This window comes from Pistacia vera, unplaced genomic scaffold, assembly GCF_008641045.1.
Source record: "Pistacia vera cultivar Batoury unplaced genomic scaffold, PisVer_v2 Contig44, whole genome shotgun sequence".
In the NCBI taxonomy this organism is placed as follows: Eukaryota; Viridiplantae; Streptophyta; class Magnoliopsida; order Sapindales; family Anacardiaceae; genus Pistacia; species Pistacia vera.
This window is the reverse complement of record NW_022196268.1, coordinates 927,000-953,826: the sequence shown is the minus strand read 5'-3', so window position 1 is coordinate 953,826 and position 26,827 is coordinate 927,000. Positions and strand designations below refer to the sequence as shown.

At 34.9% G+C, this 26,827-nt stretch overlaps 4 protein-coding genes across 8 annotated transcripts; 2 read left to right on the top strand and 2 right to left on the bottom strand.

The window, feature by feature from the left end:
• The first annotated feature begins 273 nt into the window (after positions 1–273).
• On the top strand, positions 274–3,287 carry LOC116144253 (pentatricopeptide repeat-containing protein At3g07290, mitochondrial). 3 transcript variants are annotated; one of them, XM_031429714.1, is made up of 2 exons: positions 274–2,826; positions 2,908–3,287. In XM_031429714.1, exons 1-2 carry the CDS (start codon positions 396–398, stop codon positions 3,108–3,110), a joined length of 2,634 nt encoding a protein of 877 aa, XP_031285574.1. In that variant the 5' UTR covers positions 274–395; the 3' UTR covers positions 3,111–3,287. The 3 variants fall into 3 exon arrangements, with proteins under 3 accessions (XP_031285574.1, XP_031285575.1, XP_031285573.1); XM_031429715.1 differs by having other exon boundaries at positions 2,916–3,006; XM_031429713.1 differs by having other exon boundaries at positions 274–3,287.
• Positions 3,288–4,366: 1,079 nt separating this feature from the next.
• Positions 4,367–13,089, top strand: LOC116144219 (serine/threonine-protein kinase MHK). 3 transcript variants are annotated; one of them, XM_031429667.1, is made up of 18 exons: positions 4,367–4,444; positions 5,720–6,090; positions 6,199–6,277; positions 6,851–6,919; positions 7,036–7,125; positions 8,213–8,351; positions 8,507–8,609; positions 8,768–8,820; positions 9,658–9,724; positions 10,401–10,509; positions 10,600–10,665; positions 10,785–10,853; positions 10,930–10,990; positions 11,095–11,199; positions 11,807–11,841; positions 11,978–12,023; positions 12,485–12,560; positions 12,657–13,089. In XM_031429667.1, exons 2-18 carry the CDS (start codon positions 6,083–6,085, stop codon positions 12,784–12,786), a joined length of 1,305 nt encoding a protein of 434 aa, XP_031285527.1. In that variant the 5' UTR covers positions 4,367–4,444; positions 5,720–6,082; the 3' UTR covers positions 12,787–13,089. The 3 variants fall into 3 exon arrangements, with proteins under 3 accessions (XP_031285527.1, XP_031285528.1, XP_031285526.1); XM_031429668.1 differs by having other exon boundaries at positions 4,398–4,574; positions 12,632–12,799; XM_031429666.1 differs by having other exon boundaries at positions 4,399–4,574.
• A 5,530-nt stretch (positions 13,090–18,619) lies between these two features.
• On the bottom strand, positions 18,620–20,059 carry LOC116144158 (anthocyanidin-3-O-glucoside rhamnosyltransferase-like). Its single transcript, XM_031429614.1, has one exon. The coding sequence runs from the start codon at positions 20,056–20,058 to the stop codon at positions 18,670–18,672; it is 1,389 nt and encodes a 462-aa protein (XP_031285474.1). The 5' UTR covers position 20,059; the 3' UTR covers positions 18,620–18,669.
• A 4,564-nt stretch (positions 20,060–24,623) lies between these two features.
• LOC116144250 (anthocyanidin-3-O-glucoside rhamnosyltransferase-like) lies at positions 24,624–26,266 on the bottom strand. Its single transcript, XM_031429708.1, has one exon. It carries the CDS (start codon positions 26,205–26,207, stop codon positions 24,819–24,821), a length of 1,389 nt encoding a protein of 462 aa, XP_031285568.1. The 5' UTR covers positions 26,208–26,266; the 3' UTR covers positions 24,624–24,818.
• Between the last annotated feature and the right edge of the window lie 561 nt (positions 26,267–26,827).

The following is a 26,827-nucleotide window of genomic DNA, read 5'->3' as shown; positions in this document are numbered from 1 at the left end:
ACAAAGAATACAGGCTCATATTCCATGGGTATGATTTTTGTTTTGCTTATACTGTTTATTGTTTTCTTAGTGTTTGTAAACCACTAATTTGAAAATTTAAGAATTACTTTCATCAGTCATCAAGTTAGGCGCTTCTTTACAAATACTGTATATATTATCATAAATATTAATGTCCCAAACCCAAAACGAAAATTTAAAAAGAAAACGTATGGTGATTATTACATAACAATCTCTTTCTTTTTGACTTTTAAACTTCACGAATCACGATTCACGATCACCCGCCAAAAGAAAAAAACTCTCTATCTTGCTGCATTCTCCTTCCCACAACCACAACAGTTGATGTTCATCTTATAGTTATCCTACGTCGTTTCCTTTCTGTCCCTCTCACTCGCTGCATGTTGATACACCCGACCAAACTCACAAGACTGCCCATTAGACTTCATGTATTTCAATCCGCTACCATGCGCTTGTGTATCTCTCTTTTTTCTTCTCAGATCCTCAAGGACCCAGAAACTACAACACACAACATTGTCTATAACGTTTCAACTCTGCTTAACAAACAGAATTGGCAACAAAACAACCTTCTTAAATTACTAGTTTCTCATATGACTCCAAACGTTGCTTCCCAAGTTGTACTTCTTCAAGGTAACAACCCTGACCTCGGTTTCCGTTTTTTCAAGTGGGTTTGTAAGCAATCCACTTATTGCTATGATATAGGTGGCAGAGTCCATTTATTGAATTTAGTTGTATCTTCTAACTTATTTGGGGTTGCGCACAAGGCTATAGTTGAATTGATTAAGGAGTGTAGTGAGAATGAAGATGACATTTTGAAGCTAATGGATGCCCTTGATGGATTACGCAAGGACGGGTTTAAGCTTAATTACCCTTGTTATAGCGGTCTTTTGATGTCTTTAGCTAAGTTGAATTTGGGTTTTGTAGCATATATAGTATATAGAAGAATGGTTCTTGATGGTTTTGTTATTGGTGCTATTGATTATAGAACCATAATTAATGCTTTATGCAAGTGTGGGCTTGTGCAAGCTGCTGAAATGTTCTTGTGTAGGGTTCTGAAACTTGGGTTTAGTTTAGGTACTCATATTTGTACTTCTTTTGTGTTGGGCCATTGCAGAGAAAATAATCTCCAGGAGGCCTTCAAGGTGTTTGAGATAATGTCCAAAGAGGATGGTTGTAGACCCAATTCAGTCACATTTTCGACGCTGATACATGGTTTATGTGAAGTAGGCAGGCTTGAGGAAGCATTTTCTTTGAAGGAAGAAATGTCTGAGAAGGGTTGTCAGCCAAGTACTCGTACGTACACTGTACTTATTAAAGCGTTGTGTGATTTTGCGTTAACTGATAAAGCATTAGGTTTACTTGATGAGATGGTTGTAAAGGGATGTAAACCAAATGTTCATACTTATACTGTTCTAATTGATAGATTGTGTAGAGAAGGGAAGATTGAGGAGGCTAACGCGATGTTTAGAGAGATGCTACAATATGATCTCTTTCCTGGCATAGTAACTTACAATGTATTGATTAATGGGTATTGCAAACAAGGGCAGATTGTTGCTGCTTTTGAGCTTCTTGCCCTGATGGAAAAAAGGAACTGCAAGCCCAATATACGTACCTTTAATGAGCTTATGGAAGGTTTGTGTAGAATTAGTAAATCTTACAAAGCGATGCACCTGTTGCATAGGGTAGTTGATAATGGCTTATTTCCTGATAAAGTAGCCTATAATATTCTGGTGGATGGATTCTGCAGAGAAGGACAACTTGATATGGCTCTGAAAATATTTAACTCAATGAGCTCAGTCGGCCTTATTCCAGATGGTTATACTTTCACTTCAATGATCAATGGGCTCTGCAAACAAGGAAGGACAGAGCTAGCAACTGGGTTCTTTGGTTTGATGATAAAGAAGGGAATACCTTTTGATGAAGTGGCAATCACTGCTCTTATTGATGGGCTTTGCAAAAGCGGTAAAACTGGAGATGCATTAATGATTTTCGAGAGGATGGTTGAGATCATGGTTTTGAAATCTTCTCATGTTTTGAACTTGTTTCTTGATGTTTTCAGCAAAGAAAACAAGTTGAAGGAGGAGTATGCAATGTTTGGAAAAATCCTGAAGTATGGTGTAGTTCCTTCTGTGGTGACTTATACAATTTTAATTGATGGGCTTTCCCGAGCTGGTGAGTTTTCCCTTGCCTTGAACATGATAAAAATGATGAATTTAGCTGGCTGCCCCCCAAATGTTTATACATACACTGTCATCATTAATGGACTATGCCAAAGTGGAAGACTTAATGAGGCACAGATGCTTACCTTTAAAATGTTTGATTTTGGAGTATCTCCAAACCACATAACATATACTATTTTAGTGAAAGCACATGTCAATGCTGGTAGATTAGACCACGCCCTTAATATTGTGAGTATCATGGCTGTTAACGGTTGTCAACTCAATGATCGTATATTTTCTGCGCTAATAAAGGGGCTGATTTCTTCAAACAAGGCTATTGAAGTACAAAGTGATGGTTCCAGTAGTCATGTGGATGCTAGACCACTACGGTTGGAGTACAATGATGATGTTGATGATAAATGTGTTTCCAACAATGTTATAAGGGAAATGGATATTGAACATGCCCGGAGACTCGGAGATAAGATTGCGAGATGCGGTGGGTCTATTACTGATCTGTACAACTTTTTAGCTGCAGAACTATGTAGAGCAGGGAGAATTGCTGAAGCAGATAGTATAACAAAAGATATTGTGCAACTTGGTTCATTTCCTGACATCGCAATTAGTTTTATCATAGAGTGGTATTGCAAGGAGGGTAAGTATGATAACTGCCTCAAGTTCATGACATCAATTCTCGATGGCGGATTTGTTCCATCTTTTTCATCCTATTGTTCAGTGATTCAGGGTCTTCATAATGAGGGAAGGAGTGAAGAAGCTGAAAGGCTTGTTTCTGACCTCTTAAGATTCAGTGGCATCGAGGAGAAAACTGCAGTCTTACCTTATATTGATTTTCTGTTGAAGGGAGATAAATCTGACAAATGCCTTGACCTTCAAAATCTAATTGATCAAATGCATTACAGAGGGAGGCCAGTTATCTAGTACAGAATCCATGGCACTGTTGTTGTAACTGGATTATCTTTTTTGTTGTAAATATAGACATAATTTTTTCTGAGCATTTGCTTGTTCACTTCTAGTTTCACGAGATTGTTGGAGAAACTAAGATGAGTTATCGATAGAAGATAATACTGTTGTTAACGGTATAAAACGGTTTGTATTGGCTCCATTTCGAACCAACAAATTGTTAAGAAAGAAAGGAATGGTGAGGTCCATTTCACCCCACCAAATCCTCATATTGGAGTTTGAAGGACGGTGCCATAGTGGGAGATTGCGTCTTATTCTGCTTCATGGCAAAAACTCTCATCTCAGGAGGAAAAAAACTGTCTTATCAACGCCACTCACTTTTTTCTATTGAGACGAAATTGTAACCATGTATTTTTAGGTGATGATTAGGATCAATTTTTAAATAAAAATACACAAACAGTATAAAAGAAAAACATATGGATGGAAACTTTTGGATAACATCATATTTTATGATTCAATGGAGAATATATTCACAAAATAGAAAGATACATGTAACCAAATTTTCATAATTTAGATTTAGACCCAAATCTTATGTTGGATTTTTTTCCTCTTATTTCACTCTTCATGCTTTCAATTCAAGAATTTGGTCAACTTCTTACATATCACCAAATTTACCAAGTAATTTCAAACGATCCGCGTAAAGATACACGTAATTGTTCTGTAAGAAGAAAGGAATTTCACTTATGCATGTAACCAAATTCACAAATTAATTTTAAAAGATCCGCATAAACTTTTCAGTAAAAGGTAAGCAATTTCATTACATTTGGCTGACAAGTGCCAACTCACACGAATGTTTGGCACTTCCTTGTTACTGGCAGCCGGTTCCCAATCGATCCGCTTCGGATCCAGACCCGATTGTCACGCGCTTCAGGTCAATCACCCGTAATCTGGACCGCATCAACCACACTACATACCAATAACTCAGGGTACCCAAAGAATATTTTATTGACGAAAATACCCACATGTCATTTCTCGCCAATCCTTAAATACCCCCAGCTTCATCCAATTACAATAAGCAACGCGTCGTCCTTATCCAGTTCTTCGGGTTAATATCGTCAATTAAAATTCCTGTAATATCCTAGTGGTTGAAGGATATTTCTGTCATTCCAAACAAAATACTATTTTTTCACAGTGGGGACCACCTCCCTTCCCCACCACAACCAAGCATTTCTTCGTTTCAATTTAAAAACCAATTAAAAATAATTTGTTTTAATATTTTAATAAATTATACAAATTTATTTGGTTTCTTCTCCTTCGCGTCTTCTGCGGAATCCTCTCTCATGGCTTAACCAGTAATCTAAATTTCTCTCCTTATAATTTTTTTATATTTTTTTTTCTTGTTTTGAACGAATTTGCTTATACATTACTGGTGATCTACTTCTGGTTCCTCGGATCTTTTATTTTATCTATTAAACATCAATGGTGAGCTCAATCTCAATCGATCTTTTTTTTTTTTTTTTTAATTTCTAAATTTTTTTAATGTTTAAGTTTGTTTATGTAGAATTCTGGTTTGATTTTGGTTTTCTCAGCTGTTATTTACTTGCTTATTGGAATGCAGTTGAAGTTTTAGTTTTGTTCAATTTCTTTGTTTGCCTGCCGAGAAAATGGAGAGAGAAAAAAGGAACTTTTATTTTCCGTTGCTCTAGCTTACAAGAATTTTTTTTCCACAACAAAAGGGAGATAGTAATATAATTTGGCTTAGTTAAGTGTTGAAGTCCTTTTTTCTTTTTCTTTTTTTTTTTTTTTCTTTTTTTAACTCTTTCCCTCAATTTCTTGGCCAGCAGATAGAGAATTTATATTTGATTGATGATTACTTCCGGTCTTTTCGTAATTGTCTTTTTTTATTGGTTTGATCAATTTGTTTAGACGTGAAGAAGTGAATTTATGCTTAACCGCTGAGGATTTTTTTTTTTTTTTTTTTTAATATAAATAGTTAGATTGTTTCATATTCTACTGCAGTTTTTTCTTAATTCTCGGATTTGGATTTGTTAATTATGTGTTTTGTTTCTGAAAGTTAAGTGCTTGAATTGTAAGTCAGTGTTGATGATGTGGATTGTGATTTAATATCTGTGGTTTTAATTTTTAGAATTGGCTTTTTGATGGCTTACATCCCGTGCTTATCATAGAACTTCTATGTCCGGTATCTGCTGATGTAAAAGATCCATTCTTTTATTGATGTTTTTGTTAAGTTATGCTAAGATGGATTTTATCGTAATTTTAATCCTTTCCATATATAATCTTTTGAAGACTGAAAAAACAGAAACTTACACTGAAATCGGTCAAAAACGGCCTCCTTGTTTAAAAGTTATTTTCTTCTCCCATTTTTTGTTGTTCAAATGGAGGGAGGGATTCCTTTGTATATTCATTCTTATCTAGATTTTTATTTGTGATAATTCGATGTTTCATTGTATGTAATGGAACTAAATTTTTGTTTGGTCATATTTCTGTATTTTATTAAGCAAAAAAAAACGATATAAAAGATCTGTCATAATTGTCCTTTTTTCTTCTGTTTCTATACTGAAGAATTTGGTTGTTACAGTTTGTTGACTTTTGGTCTGTTTTTGCAGCTCTGTCCTAGTTTTTGAAAGATGGGCTTCAGTGGAAATGGATTGTTGCACTAAATTAAATTGGGCTTCTGCTGGTGTTCTGGTGGGGGTCATATAGGCTGGTTCTTTGTAGATGATACGAATTGATTGCAGCTTGTAGAAGCTGCATTTAAGAATGTTGATAAATTTTTGGCTGATATTCAATCACTCTTACAATGAAAAGTGGATTCTTGTCAACATCTTACTTTTCAAGCTACAGTTTAGCGCTAAACAGCATATTCAAGCCAGTGTGCGACATTGTGTCGATAGAGTAGACACCTCTATTTGGAGGTTATTAGAAGTTCATTGACAAACTCTGTTGTCATTTGATACAAATAAAAAAATATGGAAAGGTGAGTTGCCTGTCAGTGCTCTGAATTGCACAAGATTGTCAAGTTTATCTTTTGTGATTATTGCATATGTTTGCTGATACTGTTTCTCTATTTTTATTTTTTCTATAGGTATAAAATTTTGGAAGAACTTGGAGATGGTACTTGTGGTAGTGTATATAAGGCTTTCAATGTTGAAACTTATGAAATTGTAAGGAATTCTCTCTGTGGATAGCTTTTTAACTTTCATTGTTCTTGTTGTCTTTTTAATAATTTCTTGCGTATCAGTCTCTGTCACCAAACTGTCTCCTTATAAGGAGAACTTGGTCAGTACCAATGCAATGATGACTTTGTATTTTCCTTTGGAGTTAAATATAGTCTTGCTCACATGCATTAGATCACTAATTTTACTGTGGACATGCGATACTATTGTTATTTAATGTTGTGCCATTATTAAAAACATTCCAATGAAGTGCAATTAAATTAGCTGTATCTTTCTTGGTGAATGATTATTTTTCTTTTGCACTGGGAAAGGAAAAAAGAGAAAAAGGCATTCAATCTTAAAAAACAACTAAATTAGCTAAACAGCTACATGTTATCAGAAAACATTATAGATATAATGAATACAGCTACAATGCAAATATCCATTGTTTCACTTTGGCATCTCAAATATCCATTGTTTCACTTTTGCTCATAGATATTGTAGCAACTGTTGTTAGAAAGTATGATCTTCATTTTCTTTTTCTTTTGAATATTTTATGATTGTGTTGTTTTCTGCTACTAGGTTGCTGTCAAGAGAATGAAGAGGAAATTTTATTTTTGGGAAGAATGCATGAATTTAAGAGAAGTTAAGGTATTTATTCACAGAACAATATTCTAATGCACAGTTTCTGGAAGGGTTTGAAGAAATCAAGTTCCCTGGATTATAGGTAATATCCACAGCTGTAAGAGTAACTTTATTATCTGCAGGCCCTTCGGAAATTGAATCACCCCAATATTATAAAGTTGAAGGAGGTTGTCAGGGAAAACAATGAACTATTCTTCATTTTTGAATACATGGTAGGTGCTATTGTTTCCATTTTTAATATATTTTTTTAAATTATTTTTTGTATATTTTATCTAACAATGTGTTAAGCCAGGGTATTAACACCTCCTCTTCAGATGTTTGTACATAACGGTCCATTGAGAACATGAAACCATAGCTAGTCTGTTTTTCTTTTATAATATCTAAATTAAGTAATACATAATTCACATAATTTATTATTAACAAGCTGAGAGGCCAGTCAACTAAATTTTTGGGGCTAAGTATGGATATAGATTCTTGGTATTGTAATAAACTGCAAATCAAGATTCCTAACTACCAAGGTTGTAGGGAGGGTAGTAGTCTCTAGTTTACAACCTTCAAGGGATTTTTAGGTATTACAGAAAGACAAAAAGAAAACTGCAGGTTTGAAGTGTTTTTGCATTCACTAAAGTTAGGTAAGACAGCTATTGCCAGACTTAATAGTTGGAACTTTGATCTAGCAGAAAGATGTTTATGTGAATACAATTGAACAAGGGCAGAAAATTTTCTTATTTGATGTATCTGATTGAAAAAGACAAAGCAGTTTCTAAGAAATATGGATTTCTAGAGTTAGGCTTTTCATTCTCTAGATTTTTTTACCATGATTTAGGTCGCTTTTGCTCACCGATGTGTCATTTGTTGCCTTTTAAAATATGAAACTGAATTTGGCACAAATGGAGGTAACATGTGTTTAATTGTTTATTCATCTTATTTTCTTTTACCCCTTTATGAACCCCCACCCCTTCAAATTAAAAAAGAATCATCCTGGTCATTGTGCCAGTCTGATTTGATCCCTAGATTTCTTGAACAACTATTAGACACCTTATTGGCTAAGCTAGCTAGTACCATTTGGAATTCATGTTATGGTTTAGCATGAATGGGAGTGCATGTTTATGGGTATAACTTGCGTTTTCTTCGAGATATTATTTTCCTTATGATACAAAAAATCTTAGTGAATGATCATAATTAGAATTGGAACATTGTCCTGTTTTTTATTGGAAAACAATATTGTCTTCTGAGATTGATGGTTTGATGAATTGCTCATTGTTTCTTATTGCGTGATTTTGGACTTTGACTTACCAGGAGCATAATCTTTACCATCTAATGAGAGAACGACAAAGACCATTTTCAGAAGGAGAAATAAGGAGCTTTATGTCTCAGATGCTAGAAGGACTTTCTCATATGCATAGAAATGGCTATTTTCATCGGGATTTAAAACCAGGTAAAATTTGTGTTTGACCTATTATTTTGTTTCTATAACATTAACATTGTCATGTACATTCTTGTAGATATGATTTAGAGTTTATATCTCATCTCCATAGAGTGTGTTTAGATTTATTAACAACTTCATAATCAAATATCATTTCCTTTTGAAAGAAAACTTGCTGGTAACAAATGAAGTTCTCAAAATTGCTGACTTTGGGCTAGCTAGAGAACTGTCGTCAATGCCTCCATACACTGAATATGTTTCCACACGCTGGTGAGTCATCTTTATTTGTGTCATCTAATTGAATGTGTGTGTGCTCATACCTGTGTATCAGTGTGTGTGTATATGTGATTTCACTGATCACTACATTATTTAACATTCTTTTGCAATTGTATTGTTCACATTTCATGAGATGAGTAATGATTTACCAGGTATCGAGCTCCTGAAGTTTTGTTGCAATCCTCATCGTACACTCCTGCGATAGGTAAATAGTATATCTGCTTCTCATTGGTTATGGAATTTTTTATTTTCATATTATTAGTTTTCAACTACTCTTGCCAAGTGGCTGGGATTTGTAGATTATCAGTTTGGTTTTCCAACTTGAACCCAATGACTTATTGAGATGGGAGTTTCGATGTTAAAATTGAACTTCTCTTAGCAAAGCCTTTAAATCGTTCTCCTTCTATCATCTTATTTGAGTATTAAAGCAGCCACTTTTTAATTTTCAATATAACAATCATGATTTTTAGATTTAAAAAAAAAAAGTCTTATATTTTAAGTCTCATTAATTATTAGATATCATAGCATATATGCAAGTGAATAAAAAATAAATAAAAAATCCAATTTTATTAGGTACTTTAAAGGCGATTTAGTATAATTATCAGTTAGGGCGAGGAATTTTGATCCTGGTCTATAAGGACTTAGACGGAAATCTAAACCACAGTTTCTTTTTTTCAAAAGTCGAGAAATGCCTCCCAGGCATTTTGAATTGTCTAGGTGACTTTGAGCATATTTGATGAGTTTGGTTCTTGAGTTAGAAGCAAGAAACTGGATGATTTCTACACTTTTTCAGTTTCCTTTTTCTATCTGTATGTTACAGTACACGCATGCATTACCTTTTTCTTGTTTTTTTTCTCTATTTATATGTATCTGCACATGTGCTTTTGTACTACTTTTCTTAGTTGAACGTTTTAAAGTGACTTAGGTAAGACTACATAGTTTCTAGGTCGTAATTGATTTATTTAACATGATTACTTGATATTTATATATTCTGGATTAATTCTTTATTGCTTGATGACTAACAATTGAAAGTATTATGCAGATATGTGGGCTGTTGGTGCAATATTGGCTGAACTTTTCACTCTTTCTCCAATTTTCCCTGGTGAAAGGTGATTTAATTATCATATGGTTTATCAAGTTTTTATGCTTAGGTATTGATGGGAAAATATTTGAAGGCAATTTCTTTTCAGTGTATCTATAAGTCAATTTTCTTCAAACTATCTTCTTTAATTGTTTTATATATAACATCATTGTCTACTCCCTAATTGTATTGTAATTCCTATATTGTTTCGACATTGATTTATTTTTTCTGTTTGGGTCTGTGGACATATTTTTCACGCTAGTGTGTGCAGTTATGGTCCGCACCTAGCCAGCATAAGATAATGTTCAAATTATATCCTGCTTCAGAACCCATTAAATGGATGACATGATTATAGATATTGATCTATAAACAGATTGTCAATTAGCTTTAAAAGTATTGCCCAAAAGGTACAATAAATTATGGTGGGATTTGATATCTTGTCTCCTGCATGCTTTGTATTTTTGGGAGTGGTTCTTTCAACTTTTTTATTTTTCTTTTTGCATATCCCAAAACTTAATTCATTTTACTACCCCTACCTGCTGTTTCTATTCCCTAATTCCCGTTGGACTTTGATTCAAGTTATTTAAAAGTACAGTAAGTGGAATATGTTTAGTTTAATGATTGAATTTCATATCTGAAAACAAGAGAAATCTAGCATAGCTCTTAAATTTCTATCTTATATGAATCACTTTCTTCCATGGCAGTGAAACTGATCAGTTGTACAAGATATGCTGCGTTCTTGGTGCTCCAGATTGGACTGCTTTTCCTGAGGCAACCAATATCTCTCGATTAATCAGTATCAGTTATTCTGAGGTAAGATCTTGGTTGTACCAGTCATTGGTTTTCTAGATGTCTGTTTCAGCATTTCTCTCACTATCTTTCATTGTCATTACTTTTGTATAGATTTTGCCCGTCAACCTTTCTGATATCATTCCTAATGCTAGCTTCGAAGCTATTGATTTAATCCAGGTGCGTTATCAATACATTGTCATTGTATCACTAACTTGAATGATTGATCAATTGTGACTAGCTTTTACCTTTGTTAATTTTACTGTAATTGACTTCTAATATTTCTTGATTGTCCATAGCAACTTTGTTCTTGGGATCCATTAAGGAGGCCAACTGCAGATCAAGCATTGCAGCATCCATTTTTCAATGTAATATGCTTTACTGTATTTTAAGCTTTTTCTTGTTCTATTAGATCAATTTACTAATATCATATGTGCTTTGTAGGTGGGTACATGGGTTCCTTACCCTCTTCATGATCCACTTGAGCTGAGACTAAATAACATGGGTAAGTTATTGAAGTTCGTGACTGGTTTCCATGATATATATGATCTGGTTTCTGGTATACTTCTTTGGGCTAAATAAATATTTATCTCCGGTATTGTTCTACAGGAGCTACACCAAATCTTGAGCTGAATCTGTGGGACTTCGGCTCAGAACCTGATGACTGTTTCCTGGGCTTAACATTGGCAGTAAAGCCCAGTGTTTCCAACTTGGGTAAATATTGTTTTACCTGTGATATTTATAGTTATACTAAATTTTTATACTTGTCTAGTCGTGGATAGAGATGGTAATGGATAACCTAAAATCATTTTTTATTTTTATGATTCATGGATAAAAAACAAAGATATGTTGAAGGCTAAAAGCAACAAAGAAGAATCGTCCTCATGAGGAATCACATCAAACTTATTAGTTAAATGACACAATCAGCATCTTGAGCACTGTTGCATTTTTCCCAAAGAAAAGAAGTTGAATGTATTTTATAGGTCTCATAATATCTAATTAGTACCTTTTGTACTGTATCACTTTGAACTTTAGAGCGCTCTCTTGCGCTGCTTAATGTGTATTCCTTGTAGAATTCCATTTTCAGCCCTTCTTTTGTGGTGTCTGTAACTGCTTTCTGCTTTTAAGCTCCTTCAATTAAGGTCTTTGTTCGCAGACAAAGTTCACCAGATTGTAGTATTGCTAGTTTACAATCTTTCCTTGGATCCAAGGGGCTTTTGTTTGTGTTTCTTGAGTCAATAGGTTCCATTAGAGTTGATTTAGACTGAAATATTTAAGAATTACTTTTATTAAGGTTCTGACTCAGATTCATCTCCTGCAGAAATGGTTCATAACGTTTCTCAAGGCATGGGCGAGGTGAGTTGGGATTGCTGTATTCTGAACATACTCATACACGGGCACACACATGCGCACACACACATATTGCATGACATGTGCGTACTGTGAAAAAGAATACTCCATATTCTGAAACAGACTGAACTTCATGATGCAGGATATACTGTTTTGCTCTGGTCTTAAGGATCATTCAGATCAGTCAGGTAATGTCTGTTTCTAATGTCTCCCTAACTGATCAATGATTAAGAATGTTTGGCGTTAGACAAAATTTGATAATAAATTTAGTCTGAATTCTTTCTGTTTTTAATTGGAAATAAGCTTTCGTAAAGAATGATTTGCGTATTGTCTTTTAAGGAGTTTTGACGGGTATCACTTTTGTGATGATTGAGGAAATTTGTAGTCTTATTAAGTATTCATTTCCTGCTTATTTTAGCCTGAAAGAAACTCTTTGGAAGATGAGCCTAATATGCAGAGGATAAAAGTTTGTTGTTTCAAACTTTACCCGTAGCATTCCGTGTTCATCAACATAAAGTGAAAGATTCGTTGAACTTTCAAGAGTCATAATCTTATATCAGTTCTACTTTTTTCTGAAAAGAGAAGAAATATCTTATACATCAATATTTTCATGATCGCTACTTATGGATTATGGTTTCTTGTATTCCAGTTTTCTGGTCGCTACTGTCACCGGGTCAAAATGGAATTCGTACACCAGTTGAATCTTCCCTGTCTCTGTCGTTCAGGTTAGTAGTTGTGTACCCTGCATACAATTGCCGCAGTATGGTTGATCTATTCTTTCATTTTTGTACATCAGAATGACGTGAAATTCCCCCTGGCAGTTCAATTCAACACCCATCGATTGGAGTTCCACAATCGGCTGGGTTTACAATTGCATCATTACAGCCTAATATCCTAGATTGTAAATTGTTGGCTGTGTCTTCCCCGTTGCAACAAGGACGGTGCCTTTGACCGAGATGGTTGACATGATCTAATAAGAAAGGCTTGTAGAAAATATTTTGTAATTTATTTTATTTGTTATTTGTAAAGCGTTACTTAGCACTGTCATAGTTTAATATTGTTTGCTCCTTGTACGAGCATTTGTTTAGGTAACCACAAATCCTGGGTAAAAGCTTCTGGAATTAAAATTTTATATTCGTTCCCTTAGAAAAAAATGATGCCTAGGTATGAAAGATCAAATTTTTGTATGCACGTGCTCGGGAGATAACCCAACGTATCATCAACTAATGTGAAAACAAATATCGGTGTTTGGAAGTGTGTTTTTACCTTTTACGTTAAAGAATAATCATTTTCAATGTCAACCGACGAATTACGGAGATTGTTGTTAACATTTCCTAGGAAATTAATAAAATAGATAAATGATTTTAATCTAACATGGCTATTCGGACAAAAGTAATTAATTTGACTCATAAAACCTCGTTAGTATAATTAAATTCTATAATGCATGCCTAATACACTTCATGAGACGCTCTGGAACTTGGAAGTAGATTTTATTGAGTCATGAAATGTCATTTAAATGCCTAATACCGTTCAAGTGAAAATGTCTAGGCAGTCTTCGTGAGACCCTGGAACCATTGTTTTAAAAGCCGGACTGGACCGATCGGTCTAACCGGTTGGACCGAGACTCGGTCATGTGTTCGGTCCAAGCCAATATAAATCCCGGGATTAACCAATGGACCTTTATAACCCGTTAAAAAACCGTATAAATTGTGTAAACCGTCGGTCGGACTGGACCGATTGAAAAATCGGTCCAGCGTCTGAAAAGGGGAAAAAATCCCTAATTCTCAGTTTCTCTGATTTCTCCTTTCTCTACGCAAAATCCTCTTGAAAAAATGTTAACACAAATATGAAAATCTAAAATCCCACACAAATCGACACTCAATCTCAACGAAATCCACTCCCTGAGTCTGAAATCGTTGCTGAAATCGACGCAACTCAAGCCTCTGAAATCGCGACGACGCCTTCCTCCCTCGCCGAAAATCGATCAACACAATACACAAACGATTTTAAGATTTCTCTTACCTAGGGCAGTTGAATCGGTGATCGACTGGACTAAAGTGGAGTCGTGCTTAGTTACTGCATAATATTGAATCGAAAATGAATAGGGAATTGGAGAGTAGAGACAGAGGATTTAAACGGAATTTGAAATGTCATGGTGGTGATTAAGCCAGAAAATGGAGTTATGGAGATGCCGAGACAGATGAGACGGTGTCACGGTAGTGGTTCAGCCTTTGGGAGTTGGAGACGGAGAGGATTCAAAGCAAACGGGATTTGGGGCTGCTATTTGGGTTTTATTGCGTTTTGAATTTGTATTGAAGTGGTTAACTTCCTGGTTTTCGTATGGGTTTTATTTATTCATTTGGGTTGAATGATGTTTGTTGTTTCTAGGGTTTAGCAATTTGTGATGTTAATTGAGTTTGTGATTTGTGGGGTTTAGAATAAGTTTTGATCCTATTGATTATGAAAGTATGGAAGGTTAGATAATTGACGATTAAGAGGAGATCAGTAAACTTAATTATGAGGAGTTGGAACAAATGTTATACGGAGAATAATCTATTCCTGTTAGAGTTACTAATCACCCTTCTTTTTATGATTCAATTGATGATTCAGAACATTGGTTTTAAATATTTAAGCAACTTAGTATCTATTCAAATTAAATTATAAGTTTTAACTTATGATTTTTATTTTTTACTGAAATTTACGTAGATAATGATGATGGTTATGATGATGATGGTAATGAATTTTGATGCTAGTGTGTGAAGCTCAATCAACATGGGGACGGATCAAAGAAAAAATACTTGAACCAAATGTTTTGTTATTAATTATTATGTATTTTTTCATTTAATATGTAATGGATGAATACAACATCGTGTTTGGATTTAGACTTTGGATTATTGTTAAATACTTAAATTGTGTTGGGATTGTTATTGAATTTGAACTTTGAATCATGTTAAACAATAATTAAGGTGTTATTGTCTTATTAAAAAATAGAAATCTTTAAAAAAAAAAAAAAAATTAATTACTGACATCATCGGTCCAACCGACGGTTGAACCGTGACTCGGGCAACAGAGTGGATTGCCCTCCGATCCGGGTTTTAAAACAATGCCTGGAACTGGAAGTAGCATTTATTGAATCGAAAATGTCACTGAAAATTCCAATTTGCAATGATATATTCATGTAAAATGTCACTGTTTACTCTATGGTTCTCTTCTTCCCAACAACTTTCATGTGGTGAACCGCATGACCTATGGTTCCCCTAGTTTTTTTTTGTTTTTTTTTTTCACTAAGGAGCCGTTTGGATCGAGGATAAATAAGATAACGGAGGTAATATTCGTTTATTTTGCAAGATTCCTATGTTTGGTTTGCAAGTAATAAAATATTACAACAATCTTTATTACAAATAGTGGTCACTGTTGGTAATTTTTTTTTTTTTTTTGGGGGGGGGGGGGGGGGGGGGTAATCTTATTACCTTGCTATGGGATGTTATTAAAACATTATCAAGGTAATATGATTTTTCTTCCCATTTTGCCCTTAATTAAAAACTATTTCGAACACAATTGCCCTCAAATGTCTACCAAATAACAATTACCTAACCCCCCACATTTGATAAATTAGCTAAAACACCCCAGCCACAAAAAGTTTAAAAGTTAACAAAATACCCCCAACCACCCAAAACCACTGCTGGCCGCCGGTGTCAGTCGCTGTAATGGTGCACGATCAGTGGGATCTGGCCAGTCGTGTGCCAGTAAGGCCTTCCAGATCTAGCATTTCTATGGTCGTTTCACAGCCACATCTTTGACCATGAAATTAGAGGTATTCGGTTCCGGGTACCCTGTATTTTTTAAAGGAACCTGAACCAAAACCGACAGTTCCTTGAAATTTGGAACAGAAACCGACGGTTTCGGTTCCGGTTCCGGTTCCTAAGTACCCAAAACCTGAACCTATAACAACGGTTCCGGTTCTGGGTACCCTGTAAAATTCATTACGCCCCCAAAAGTTTTTAAAATGGCAAAAAAAACCCTTAAAAACTTACAAATACCCCCCCACCTAGCACTTGTTAACAAAAATAAAATTACAAATTATAAATTACAAACTCCATTATTTTGTAAAGGTAGATTCTCAAAAGTCAAACCCACTTACTTTAAATGTTATGAAATATAAATATAAATGTATTCACATTACTTTTTCTACAAAAGCTTTTATTAACTCCCTCCCACCGCCCCCCCCCCCGCCCGAAACTCTTTAATTTTATTTCATATTAGTCTCGGTTCTCAGTTTCGGTTCCTAACTATAGGAAACGGAACCGGAACCGCACAATAACGGTTCCAAAAATTTGGAACCAAAATCCACCCGTTGACGGCCGATTTCGAGTAGGAACTGGAACCAAACCCCAAGTACCCATCAGTTCCGGTTCCAATCGGTTCTTTTGAATACCCCTACGTGAAATGACCATAGATCTGGCCATGGATTTGTGATCCATGACCATTTCCGGCTTTGCCGGCACACGGTCGGTCATATACGGCTAGTCATGCGTCATTCCATCAACTGTCGGTCGTAGTGGCTAGCTGCCCGCAGTGGCTTGGGGTGGGTGGGGGTGATTTTGCTACAAATTAAAGTTTTATATGGTTGGGGTGTTTTTGCAAAATTTCAAATGTAAGGCGTTAAAGGAAATGGTTCAAAAAATAATAATTAAAAATACTATTGTATTAATATTTAAAAAGGAGGGTAATTTAGTAATCTATATAACATATTCATCAATTTATCCTCCCAACCAAACATATTATTCACTAATTTATTCGAACCAACGAAACACATTTTCTATACATTCCCACTAATCTTCAAGGTGATTTTTCTTTCTGTTAATATAATATACCCCTATAATAAAATATTATATAATCCAAACAACCCCTAACAGTTAAATATATGTTAATAAGATTTCTGTTTAATATATTATCTTTTAAAGGGTGCGTTTGGTTCATGGTCATATAAGATTATGGGGTAATCTTCATTTAATATTAAGATTCCCTCGTTTGGTTTACAAGTAATAAAATATTACGGCTATCTTTTATTACAAATAGTGTTTACTATTGATAATATAGGGATAATCAAATTAACCCCAAGAGGTGTTATTAAAAGATTACCGAGGTAATATGATTTTTATACATTTTTGCCCTTAATTAACTACTATTTCGGACACAATTGCCCTTAAATATCTACCAAATACCATTACATAGATCCCCTACATTTGAGAATTTAGCTAAAACACCCCAGCCACAAAAAAATTTAAAAGTTAACAAAATACCCCCAACCACCCAAGACCACCGTCGACCATTGGTCGTCAAAGGTAGTTGTTGTAATGGCACATAACTAGCAAAATCTGATCGGTTGTGTGCCAATAAGGCTGTTTTCGAACTTAGATCTGTGATTCATGGTCAGAAATGGCCAAAGATGCGGCCGTGAAAAGGCTGGATCTTTTGGCTTTTATTGTTAAAGGTTCACCTCTCATATGCCATCTAACTTATTATCAAATCAGATGACATAAGTGTACAAAAATTGTTATAAATTGAAAAACATGTGGTTCAAAAATAAATCGGAGACAACGTGTTCCATCACTAAAATACTGGTTGAGTGACTAGATCGAGACCCTTGGAATCATGAGATAAGCTACAACCACCACTTCATTTAAACTAAGGGTGTTCAAAAGAACTGATTGGAACCGGAACCGGCAGGTACACGGGGTTTGGTTTCGATTCCTACTTGGAACCAACCGTCAACAGGTAGATTTTAGTTTTAAATTTTTGGAACCGTCACTATGTGATTCCGGTTCTGGTTCCAGTTCCTACAGTTAGGAACTGAAACTGGGAACCGAGACTAATATAAAATAAAATTAAAGAGTAGGGAGGTTAATAAAAACTTTTGGAGAAGAGGTAATGTGAATACATTTATATTTATATTTCATAACATTTGAAGTAAGTTGGTTTGACTTCTGAGAATCTATATTTACAAAGTAATGAAGTTTGTAATTTGTAATTTTATTTTTGTTAACAAGAGCCGGGGGCGGGGGGGTAGTATTTGTAAGTTTTTAAGGGTTTTTTCCATTTTAAAAACTTTTGGGGGGTAATTGTAATATTACAGGGTACTCAGAATCGGAATCAGAACCGTTGTTACAGGTTCTGGTTCTAGGTACCGGAGAACCGGAACCATCGGTTTCGATTCCGATTCCAAATTTTAAGGAACCATCGATTCCGATTCCAGTTCCTTTAAAAAATTCAAGGTACCTGGAATCAAACCCCCCTAATTTAAACAGTATTAATTACTAGTGTTCAATTTTGCTTTATCCATGAAATTACCTAAAAGCATCTGCAAATGACTCTTTATATGACTTAAACTCTTTATTATAAAGAATTTATCCATGGAAACAAAAGTCTAACATACTCTTTAATTCTTTAAATATAAATTGAAGAGTGAGTCTGACTCTCCACATTTAAAGAGTCAAATTTTACTTTCTATCTTAATTTTAAATAATAAATTACAAGTTTCTATACATTTTATTTATAATTTATCTCTCATATTAAGTTTCTTTCTTAACAAAATATATTATCTCTCCTAAAATGTAAAGAGTCTATTAAATTTAAATAAAAAAATTATTCTTTATATTTAAAAATAAATAAAAATACTCTTTATTTTACACCATTGAGATACTCTAACATCACAAATTCACAATAATTCCCCCCTTTATTCAAGTAAATCATGACCCTCAACTTCTGCTCTTGACAAATTAATACAGCACAACACAACAAAACCATATATGGAGCACCATAATCCTTCCTCCTTTAAGCTAGGTCCTTTAGATCCTTAACTAAATCTGCAATAAATTTATTCTGTATCTCTTCATTCCTCAGGAACTCTCTCCATTTCTTATGATTTTCTCTAACACACATACCTGGCTCCTTGTTAACATCCACCATAACAGTTTTAACAGCCTCAAATATATCCTTCTTATCAAAATGCCCATCATCTTCTCTTCTATTCACCTCCACCCCAGCCCTCAGGTCCCCTGCAATAAGCTTGGCGTTCAAGAACTGGTCACCTTTACAAGGTAGAAGAACCAACTGGCGATCATTCATTATAGCTTCGAGTACTGAACTAAATCCTGAATGACAAACGTAACAACCAACACTATTATGTGCTAAAATTAGTTGTTGTTGGACCCATCCAGTGTGAACAACTGCTATGTCCTTCACTCTCTCCATTAACCCTTCTGGCAGAGCCCGGAGTAACTCAATTTCAGCATCCACATTAGCCGGAAAATTTACCACCAGAAAGAATGGTAAACCAGTAAGTTCCAAGCCCAGAGCCAATTCTTTAATCTGATCGTTGTTGAGAAATGTTTCGCTGCCAAAAGAGCAAAATATTACTGACTTTGGGGGGAAACGAACTAACCACTTAGACCATCTCTCGTCAAGCTCACCAGATGGCGGTTCGGAAACAAGTGGACCAGTTAAAAGAACTGGTTTTTGAAACTGGGTTTTCTTGTACTCTACGTAAGGACCTTCCATTTCATTGCATGTTTTCATTAATATGGCAGTGCAACCGTTGTAGCCCTCCAGGGCTCTGTCATAAACAGAAGGGTGTCCGTCGAAGTTCATTAACACGTAAAAAGAGTGTCCGGCCTCAAATTTTGTGAGAGAGGTAAGGGAAGTCGTAGGAAACCCAGCTGGCGGTTTCATGAAATCATGGATGGTGTGATTGTTTCGCCTTGAAACGGCCAGGTTGTAATTATCAGAAATGGCAGAGTAAACTGAGAAATAAAGTGTTTTAATCCCCAGTTGTGAAGCAAGGTATGGTAGCCAGTAATACACGAAATCAAAGAACACAAAATGAGGTTTGAGTTGTGATAAGAGTGTGTTAATTTGTGGTTGCATGAGGTCTACGGCTTGCTTAAGTAGTTCAGCCATGGCAGGTGTCATGTCAGAGGTGGTTTCGAGACCAGGAGGGATGCCTTCAATATGTGGGATTGAGACTGGGATTATGTGGACTCCGGGATTAAGGTTGATGGTAGATTTGATGCGTGAAACAGTAGAAGGAGTTGAGAGGAAAGAGACTTGAACTCCATGAAGGGAAAGCTTATTAGATAGTTGGACAAATGGGCTTATATGACCATATGCAAACCAGGGGAACATCACTACATGAAGTGAATCAGTTGATTCATGGCTCGCCATTTTTGTTTTAGATGGCCTGCTTCTCTCTTTCAGTTGTTGGTATTTGTAGCTTTTCAATGAGCGTAAATCAACCCAAAATCTTGGGTAAGTAAATTGTTTCTTTCATCAATCGACGGATAAACTAATTAATAATACTTAGCGTGAAACAGGAGGGATTTTATGAAGACTTTTTTTTTTTTTTATGAATTATTAATCAAACAACTTTAACCCTTGGGATTTCAATAATTGTTAGACGTTTGTCAACTTGTCCACTTGTCCACATAATAGAGAAAGCTCATGCAGGCGGTTCAATATGCATCCTGACTTCAGATGTGGAGTAGTTGAAAAAAGATCATGCTGATCTCTTCTGAATGTCTGAGTTTTTAATAAATTTTTAAAAAAATTATGCAAAAATACTCAATTTTTATGACCTTGAAAATAAAAAAGAGAGACAAATGACGCTGAAATTCTTGCTGGGCACTTCCACCCCTAAGGGTATGTTTGGAAGTTTTATGATAGCGGTTATGAAAGTAAATTATCATAGCGGTTTTAAGGGTAAACCACAGTAATAGTTTTGAGAGGTTTTTAGTAGCGGTTTTTAAAACACCTAACCTGTGCTTGGGAGTTTATTTTTCAACGGTTCTAATAGTTTTTTAAATGATAAATTTACATATATGTCTATAAAGTTAAAACACTTTCTTTTGCTGAATTAACTTTGATAAATACAAATAATGCCTACATTATTTGTTTTTATTTTCTTTCTCTCTAATCAAACAAGAGGCTCTCTCTGACAGTTATGATTGCTTCAACAAGTTCCGTTATTGGAAGTCATTAGTTTCAGTTTGCAGTTGTATTTGGTTTGATGGAATATATTTTTGTTTCTTTCTTTTAAGATTTGTAATGAAGCTCTTAAGAATAGAAGTTTGCTGTGTTGATTTCCATTATCATCATAAGAATGGAGGAGTTGACTCTCAAATTCACCACACATTTTACTTACAATTGCTCTGTGCCTACTCAACTCCATAAAATGATATGGGTGGTGTTTAAAGCCCTAACTTGACAGATTGAATGACTCTATAGGTTTGGGTTACGCATACCTCCATATTACTTTTAAAACCTTTTTGATTTATGCAGCTGCAATAGTTCGAATGAAAGATTTTGAAGCTAATGTTTCATGCAGGGTTAGAGGCATGTACTGCTGTAATGGCTTGGAGAAGCAGGAATTCAATTCTGGTTTAAAATTTTAGGTGTATTTTGATGGTATGACAGGTGTTAGAGATGATGAATGCACAACAGGGATGATTTAACAAAACTAACAAAAACAAACAGGTGACTATTTTTTTAGGATGTCAGAAAACTGTGAGAACAAAATATTCAAAACACCAATCATCTTTGAAGAATTTTAGAATCACCGAAGAAAGAAAAATAAGGGAAAAACGAAGAACAAGAGAGAGCTAAAGAGTAAAGTATTTATAGGAAGCCCATTTAACAAAACTGACAAAAACAAAACAGACTAAACATATCAGTACCAACCCATATTACACACTCTTCTTATCATCTCCCTTTAAACAAATCTCCACAACACTTTATCAATACCACTCCATTATACACATTTTCTTTAACATCTCCACTTCACAAAACTGCACTACACTTATCAGTACCACTTCATTATACAAATTCTCTTTAAACATCTCCACTTACAAAATTGCACTACACTTATAAACTGCACTACACTTATCAGTACCACTTCATTATACAACTTCTCTTTAAACATCTCCACTTACAAAACTGCACTACACTTATCAATAACCACCATTCTTCTTCACATCTCCCATTTAACAAAACTGACAAAAACAAAACTGACTCCCATTAAATGAGTTGTGTGCAGCAAATTAAAAACATTCACTCACAAATTAAAACTATTCACTCACTTTGTAAGAGAGAGAAATCAACAGTAACAAGAGATTTGTATGCAGCAAAGGGATTATTATCATTTAGTGAAAAGGGGTTTTTTGGGATAAAATTTTTAAACCAGCCAAAACACTCCGATTTGGGGTATTTTATAAACCCCTCAAAATTACACTACACTGGTTTTGGGGGGTTTTTTAAACCAGTTAAAACCAGCTTATTAAAAATCTGGCAAGTAAGGGTTTTTAAACACCTCAAAACCAATCTAATTAAAAACTCCCCAAAACCAGTGAAAAAAAAACTCTCAAGCAGACGCTAAGGTTCTCTGTTGGGATGATATTATTTCTCTTTAATTTCTTTCTTTCTTTCGAGAAGGATCTCTACAAAAATTGCCGATTACTTGAAGGTAGCCATCAATTCTCTAATAATTAAGAACCTAACTTTAAATAAAAGAAGAGCCAATAGTATTAGTAGGAGGACATATTTATACTGGAATACACTATTACCAAATGTATTTAAGGAGGAAAGGTGTTATTCCTACACTTATGCATATCAATAAGCAAAACCCCAAAATTATAATAAATTCAATACACATTTACATATTATTGATGTTCAAAAGTAAAGAAATACAAATTCCGTACACATTTACATATTACTGATGTTCAATAGTAAAGAAATACAACATATTATTCCAAAAATATACTAAGAACTAAGCAACATATATATGAATGTTCAAACGTTAGTATTCAGTCTCAAACTGAGAGTCACAGTATCTCAAATGTGATTAATTTTAGCACTAGAGTTTTGCAAGCTCGAATAGAGCTTTATTCAAGTACAGAAACAGATAGAAGATAAGAGTACGAAAAGATCATTGAATAGCATAGCAATAGCCATTTGAATGCGTGTTTAATTAAGCAACGACTTTCAGTTCCTTCACCAAATCCCCAATAAACTTATTCTGAATTGAGACTGGGATTATGGGACTCCGGATTAAGGTTGATGGTAATTTGATGCGTGAAACAGTAGAAGGAGTTGAGAGGAAGAGACTTGAACCTCATGAGGAAAGCTTATTAGATAGTTGACAAATGGGCTTATATGACCATATGCAAACCAGGGGAACATCACTACATGAAGTGAATCAGTTGATTCATGCTCGCCATTTTTGTTTTAGATGGCCTGCTTCTCTCTTTCAGTTGTTGGTATTTTGTAGCTTTTCAATGAGCGTAAATCAACCCAAATCTTGGTAAGTAATTTGTTTCTTTCATCATCGACGGATAAACTAATTAAAAATACTTAGCGTGAAACAGGAGGGATTTATGAAGACTTTTTTTTTTTTTTATGAATTTTAATCAAACAACTTTACCCCTTGGGATTTCAATAATGTTAGACGTTTGTCAACTTGTCCACTTGTCCACATAATAGAAAAGCTCATGCAGCGGTTCAATATGCATCCTGACTTCAGATGTGGAGTAGTTGAAAAAAGATCATGCTGATCTTTCTGAATGTCTGAGTTTTTAATAAATTTTTAAAAAATTATTCAAAAATACTCACTTTGGTTATTGTTAAAGGTTCACCTCTCATATGCCATCTAATTTATTATCAGATCAGGTGACATAAGTGTACAAAACTTGTTATAAATTGAAAAACATGTGGTTCAAAAATAAATCGTAGACAATGTATTCCATCACTAAAATACTGGTTGAGTGACTAGATCGGGACCCTCGGAATCATGAGATAAGCTACAACCACCACTTCATTTAAACTAAGGGTGTTCAAAAGAACCAATTGGAACCAGAACCGACAGGTACACGGGGTTTGGTTACGATTCCTATCTAGAACCAGCCGTCAATGGGTAGGTTTCGGTTCTAAATTTTTGGAACCGTCACTATGCGGTTCCAGTTCCAGTTCCTACAGTTAGGAACTGGAACCGGAAACTGAAACTAATATAAAATTAAATTAAAGAGTAGGGGGGTTAATAAAAACTTTTGTAGAAAAGGTAATGTGAATACATTTATATTTATATTTCATAACATTTGAAGTAAGTTGGTTTGACTTTTGATAATCTACATTTACAAAGTAATGGAGTTTGTAATTTGTAATTTTATTTTTGTTAATAAGAGCCAGGTGGGGGTTATTTGTAAGTTTTTAAGGGTTTTTTCCATTTTAAAAACTTTTGGGGGTTAATTGTAATTTTATAGGGTACCCAAAATCAGAATAGGAACCGTTGTTACAGGTTCTGGTTCTGGGTACCAGAGAACCGAAACCGTCGGTTTTGATTCCAGTTCCAAATTTTAAGGAACCGTCGATTTCGGTTCCAGTTCCTTCAAAAAATACAGGGTACCCGGAATTGAACCCCCTTAATTTAAACAATATTAATTACTAGTGTTCAATTTCGCTTTATCCGTGAAGTTACCTAAGAGCATCTGCAAATGACTCTTTATATGACTTAAACTCTTTATTATAAAAAATTTATCTATGAAAACAAAAGTCTAACATACTCTTTATTCTTTAAATATAAATTAAAGAGTGAAACTGACTCTCTACATTTAAAGAGTCAAATTTTACTTTCTATCTTAATTTTAAATAATAAATTACAAGTTTCTATACATTTTATTTATGATTTATTTCTTTCTTAACAAAATATATTATCTCTCCTAAAATTTAAGGAGTGTATTAAATTTAAATAAAAAAATTATTCTTTATATTTAAAAATAAATAAAAATACTCTTTATTTTACACCATTGAGATACTCTTAACATCACAAATTCACAATAATTCCCCCCTTTATTCAAGTACAAAAATCATGACCCTCAACAAATTAATACAGCACAACACAACAAAACCATATATGGAGCACCATAATCCTTCCTCCTTTAAGCTAGATCCTTTAGATCCTTAACTAAATCTGCAATAAATTTATTCTGTATCTCTTCATTCCTCAGGAACTCTCTCCATTTCTTATGATTTTCTCTAATAGACATACCTGGCTCCTTGTTAACATCCACCATAACAGTTTTAACAGCCTCAAATATATCCTTCTTATGAAAATGCCCATCATCTTCTCTTCTATTCACCTCCACCCCAGCCCTCAGGTCCCCTGCAATAAGCTTGGCGTTCAAGAACTGGTCACCTTTACAAGGTAAAAGAACCAACTGGCGATCATTCATTATAGCTTCGAGTACTGAACTAAATCCTGAATGACAAACGTAACAACCAACACTATTATGTGCTAAAATTAGTTGTTGTTGGACCCATCCAGTGTGAACAACTGCTATGTCCTTCACTCTCTCCGTTAACCCTTCTGGCAGAGCCCGGACTAACTCAATTTCAGCATCCACATTAGCCGGAAAATTTACCACCAGAAAGAATGGCAAACCAGTAAGTTCCAAGCCCAGAGCCAATTCTTTAATCTGATCGTTGTTGAGAAATGTTTCGCTGCCAAAAGAGCAAAATATTACTGACTTTGGGGGGAAACGAACTAACCACTTAGACCATCTCTCGTCGAGCTCACCAGATGGCGGTTCGGAAACAAGTGGACCAGTTAAAAGAACTGGTTTTTGAAACTGGGTTTTCTTGTACTCTACGTAAGGACCTTCCATTTCATTGCATGTTTTCATTAATATGGCAGTGGAACCGTTGTAGCCCTCCAGGGCTCTGTCATAAACAGAAGGGTGTCCGTCGAAGTTCATTAACACGTAAAAAGAGTGTCCGGCCTCAAATTTTGTGAGAGAGGTAAGGGAAGTCGTAGGGAACCCAGCTGGCGGTTTCATGAAATCATGGATGGTGTGATTGTTTCGCCTTGAAACGGCCAGGTTGTAATTATCAGAAATGGCAGAGTAAACTGAGAAATAAAGTGTTTTAATCCCGAGTTGTGAAGCAAGGTATGGTAGCCAGTAATACACGAAATCAAAGAACACAAAATGAGGTTTGAGTTGTGATAAGAGTGTTTTAATTTGTGGTTGCATGAGGTCTACGGCTTGCTTAAGTAGTTCAGCCATGGCAGGTGTCATGTCAGAGGTGGTTTCGAGACCAGGAGAGATGCCTTCAATATGTGGGATTGAGACTGGGATTAAGTGGACTCCGGGATTAAGGTTGATGGTAGATTTGATGCGTGAAACAGTAGAAGGAGTTGAGAGGAAAGAGACTTTAACTCCATGAAGGGAAAGCTTATTAGATAGTTGGACAAATGGGCTTATATGACCATATGCAAACCAGGGGAACATCACTACATGAAGTGAATCAGTTGATTCATGGCTCGCCATTTTTGTTTTTGATTGCCTGCTTCTCTCTTTCAGTTGTTGGTATTTCTGTCTTTCAGTTGTAGGTATTTGTAGCTTTTCAATGAGCGTAAATCAACCCAAAATCTTGGGTAAGTAAATTGTTCCTTTCATCAATCGTCGGATAAACTAATTAAAAATACTTAGCGTGAAACACGAGGGATTTTATGAAGACTTTTTCTTTTTTATGAATTATTAATCAAACAACTTTAACCCTTGGGATTTCAATAATTGTTTGACGTTTGTCCACCTGTCCACATAATAGAGAGGCTCATGCAGGCGGTTCAATTATTGAACTTCAATATGCATCCTGACCTCAGATGTGGAGTTGTTGAAAAAAGATTATGCTGGATCTCTTCTGAATAATTTTTAAAAAAATTATGTAAAAATACTCAATTTTTATGACCTTGAAAATAAAAAGAGACAAATGATGCTGGAATTCTTGCGCCTGGGCACTTCCACCCTAAGGTTCTCTGTTGGGATGATATTATTTCTCTTTAATTTCTTTCTTTCAAGAAGGATCTCTACACTTGAAGATAGCCATCAATTCTCTAATAATTAAGAACCTAACTTTAAATAAAAGAAGAGCCAATAGTATTAGTAGG